At 43.2% G+C, this 4,522-nt stretch overlaps 1 protein-coding gene across 1 annotated transcript in view; it reads left to right on the top strand.

The window, feature by feature from the left end:
* Nucleotides 1–3,437, top strand: part of PCDH20 (protocadherin 20) — a 4,281-nt gene extending 844 nt beyond the window's left edge. The window contains exon 2 of the mRNA XM_007460478.1: nt 712–3,437. Within this exon, the coding sequence (XP_007460540.1) occupies nt 712–3,432 (2,721 nt within the window). The 3' untranslated portion in view covers nt 3,433–3,437. The remainder of the gene's footprint in view (nt 1–711) is intronic.
* The last annotated feature ends 1,085 nt before the right edge of the window (nt 3,438–4,522 follow it).

Here is a 4,522-nt window from a genome sequence, read left to right as displayed (position 1 = left end):
TTTCCCTAAGGGAGGGGGGATTAGTGAGAGCTTGTTAGGGGTTGGAAATACAGATCCTTTCGATTTGATTTTAGATACGTACTAAAATGAAAATCAATTCTTCCGACCTAAAGCGCTTATTTGGTGGGGTAGGGAGTCCGAGGGGGTAGAGTTACTATATTATTATTATTATTATTATTTATTATTATTATTATTATTATTATTATTATTATTATTGTTTTTATCGGTATCATAGCAAGGGATGCAGCACATTTCGCATTTCAGGGATCTTAGTGGTAGAAACATTTCAATGGAAAATAAAGTGCCCACCTCTCCGTCCTCTCCACTACCAGCCCCCTCCCTCCCCATGACCTACCCTGGTGGTTTCTCTGTCGCGTTGCGCAGTCCTCTCCACTCCGACATGTACTTCCAGGGATGACTTATGGTTTGGGATTCCGAATATTAACTGAGTGAGGTGGTGATGGGGAGCCGGGCAGGGGCGGGGGTGGGAGGGACATGTAGAAAATAAAGAGAAAACCTAAGTTTTGGAGACACTGTTGCCCCATAGATCTCTCTTTTACAGCAAGTTTCCTTTTCACCCCGTTCTGACTGGAGCGTTTGCCTTTGGGAATGGGGATGGAGCCAGAATGATCCCAGGGCAATGGTTCTGACTCCAAGCTCTGTGCTTTCCGCGTGTGTGTAATAAGCCTTCTCTCCACCCCCCACGTTCAGCATCTCCTTCTGTTTTCCCTCTTCGTGGGACCCTTCAACTGCCTGGCGAGTTACAGCCGGGCCACGGAGCTTCTGTACAGCCTGAACGAGGGACTGCCCGCGGGGGTGCTCATCGGCAGCCTGGCCGAGGACCTGCGGCTGGTGCACGGAGCAGGGAGGCAGGACCCGCAGTCGCAGCCCCCGGAGCACAGCGGCGCCGAGCGGAACCCTCCTCTCTCCTTCAGCCTGGCCTCCCAGGGACTGAGTGGCCAGTACGTGACCCTAGACAATCGCTCCGGGGAGCTGCACACTTCTGCCCAGGAGATCGACAGGGAGGCCCTGTGTCTTGAAGGAGGTGGAGGGGCTGCTTGGCGGGGCAGCATTTCCATCTCCTCTTCGCCTTCCGCTGACTCTTGTCTTTTGCTTCTGGATGTACTGGTCCTGCCTCAGGAATACTTCAGGTTTGTGAAGGTGAAAATCGCTATCCGGGACATCAATGACAATGCCCCACAGTTCCCTGTTTCCGAAATATCGGTTTGGGTCCCAGAAAATGCACCTGTAAACACCCGGCTGGCCATAGAGCATCCTGCCATGGACCGAGATGTAGGCACTAACGGAGTTCAGACCTACCGCTTGCTGGAGTACCATCGTATGTTCACCCTGGACGTGGAGGAGAATGAGAATGGGGAGCGAACCCCCTACCTAATTGTCATGGGACTGTTGGACAGGGAGACCCAGGACCAGTATGTGAGCATCATCATAGCTGAGGATGGTGGGTCTCCACCACTGTTGGGCAGTGCCACCCTCACCATTGGCATAAGTGACATTAATGACAATTGCCCTTTCTTCACAAACTCACAAATCAATGTCACTGTGTATGGGAATGCTACAGTGGGCACACCAATTGCAGCTGTCCAGGCTGTGGACAGAGACTTGGGAAACAATGCTCAGGTCACCTACTCTTACAGCCAGAAGGTTCCACAAGCATCCAAGGATTTATTCCATCTGGATGAAAACACTGGAGTCATTAAACTTTTCAGTAAGATTGGAGGAAGTGTTCTGCAAACACACAAGCTCACCATTCTTGCTAATGGGCCGGGCTGCATCCCTGCTGTGATAACTGCCCTGGTGACCATTATCAAAGTCATTTTCAGACCACCTGAAATTGTCCCTCGTTTTATAGCGAATGAGGTAGATGGTATTGTTTACCTGAAAGAACTGGAACCTGTTAACACTCCAATTGCATTTTTCACCATAAGAGATCCAGAAGGTAAATACAAGGTGAACTGCTACTTGGATGGTGAAGGACCATTTAGGTTATCACCCTACCCACCATACAGTAATGAATATCTGCTAGAAACCACAAAACCTATGGATTATGAGCTACAGCAGTTCTATGAAATAGCTGTGGTAGCCTGGAACTCTGAGGGATTTCATGTCAAAAAAATGATTAAAGTGCAACTTTTAGATGACAATGATAATGCTCCTATTTTTCTTCAACCCTTGGTGGAACTAACCATTGAAGAAAACAACTCACCCAATGCCTTTTTGACTAAGCTAGATGCTACAGATGCTGACAGTGGAGAGAGGGGACAAGTTTCATATTTTCTGGGACCTGATGCTCCATCATACTTTTCCTTAGACAGTGTCACAGGAGTTCTGACAGTTTCTACTCAGCTGGATCGAGAAGAGAAAGAAAAGTACAAGTACACAATCAGAGCTGTTGACTCTGGGAAGCCACCCAAAGAATCAGTAGCCACCGTGGCTATCACAGTGTTGGATAAAAATGACAACAGTCCTAGGTTCATCAACAAGGACTTCAGCTTCTTTGTGCCAGAAAACTTTCCAGGATATGGTGAAATTGGAATAATTAGTGTAACAGATGCCGATGCTGGGCAAAATGGATGGGTTGCCCTCTCCGTGGTGAACCAGAGTGATATTTTTGTCATAGACACAGGAAAGGGCATGCTGAGAGCCAAAGTCTCTTTGGACAGAGAGCAGCAAAGCTCCTATACTTTGTGGGTTGAAGCTGTTGATGGAGGTGAGCCTCCCCTCTCCTCTACCACAAAAATCACAATTCTCCTTCTAGATATCAACGACAACCCACCTCTTGTTTTATTTCCTCAATCTAACATGTCTTACCTGTTGGTTTTACCTTCTACTCTCCCTGGTTCCCCAGTTACAGAGGTCTATGCAGTTGACAAAGACACAGGCATGAATGCTGTCATAGCTTACAGCATCATAGGGAGAAGAGGTCCTAGGCCTGAGTCATTTAGGATTGACCCTAAAACTGGCAACATTACTTTGGAAGAGGCATTGCTGCAGACAGATTATGGGCTCCATCGTTTACTGGTGAAAGTGAGTGATCATGGTTATCCCGAACCTCTCCATTCCACGGTCATGGTGAACCTATTTGTCAATGACACTGTCAGTAATGAGAGCTACATTGAGAGTCTTTTAAGAAAGGAACCAGATATTAACATAGAGGAGAAAGAACCACAGATCTCAATAGAACCAACTCATAGGAAAGTTGAGCCTGTGTCTTGTATGCCCACCTTAGTAGCTCTGTCTGTAATAAGCTTGGGTTCTATCACTCTCGTAACAGGGATGGGCATATACATCTGTTTGAGAGGGAAAAGACATCACAGGGAGGATGAAAATTTGGAAGTACAAATTCCATTAAAAGGAAAAATTGACTTGCATATGAGAGAGAGGAAACCAATGGATATTTCTAATATTTGATTTTTTTTTGTTTGTTTTTGTTGTTTTTTTTTTGCTGTGGAGTAACAGAGATGTTTTAACTGACTTTGGAGAGTCTTCACCACCCAAAGAGTGTTGGACATCTAATTTATCACTTGTACTGTATTGTAAATAGCTGTTTACAAGTTTTTAAATTCAAAATCAGAGGTTATAAAATGTGTACAGCATTTTTTTAATGAAAATTGGTACTAACAGCTTTGGAACTGTTATAAAAAAAGCTTGGACATGATTTGCAGCTTTCATACACCAAGCAGATGATTGTTAAAACCCGGGAATAAGGTAAGAAAATGGTACATTGCATTTTTGGCTAAAAAAGTCCTTTAACCACAAGAGGGCATCAGCTGCTCCTTTGCAGGGAACTCTTTTAAGGTATTGTACATGACAGTTGTACATGAAATTACTGAAAGAGTCTATTTTAAATATATTGTTTTTAACATTAAACAAAGATGAAATTAAAGTAAATGGAATGTCACCCCCATTTAAATGTATGATAAAAAAAGAAAAGCATTTGTAAACAGAATGTTTATTACCTCACAAGTGCATAATGTATAATTTGAAAGAGAAGACTTCACAAGGAAGCGCAATTCTTTTTTAGCAAGGATAAACACTTTGCCATGTGTTCAAGATCTGACGTGCTAAAGATTAGTTTGCCTTCTGTGTACTCTGGTTGCTTTCTGTTTGCTTTACCACTGCACTTGTTATTATTACAAGGGAAAATATATATATTCTTTCTTAAAGAAAATGTAACTAGAAATTATGTCCAAGAGAAACAGCCAGAAGCAAAGATATGTTTCAATCTTAGTTGCTTCATAGGTGTTCATGACGTTTTCATGCTTTCACAACTTGTCAGTAGTGTTTTATACTTGGGTTATGTATTAGATTCTTATATACTTAAACTCATGTGTTACAGAAAAAAAGAAAAATCTTATTAAAACAAAATTATTCTAGAAGCTGGTGGACACTACTGGTTGTTTTAGCTGGACCTTTTCTATGAAAGTTATACTTATCTTTTTGTTGTTGTTTAGGTTTTTTGGCTACCGGTTCTGACTTCCTTTCTTTGGCTTTGGATTAG

Source organism: Lipotes vexillifer, unplaced genomic scaffold, assembly GCF_000442215.2.
Source record: "Lipotes vexillifer unplaced genomic scaffold, Lipotes_vexillifer_v1.1 scaffold799, whole genome shotgun sequence".
Taxonomy (NCBI): domain Eukaryota; kingdom Metazoa; phylum Chordata; class Mammalia; order Artiodactyla; family Lipotidae; genus Lipotes; species Lipotes vexillifer.
The sequence above is the reverse complement of the archived record's forward strand: the minus strand, read 5'-3'. Positions and strand labels throughout refer to the sequence as shown.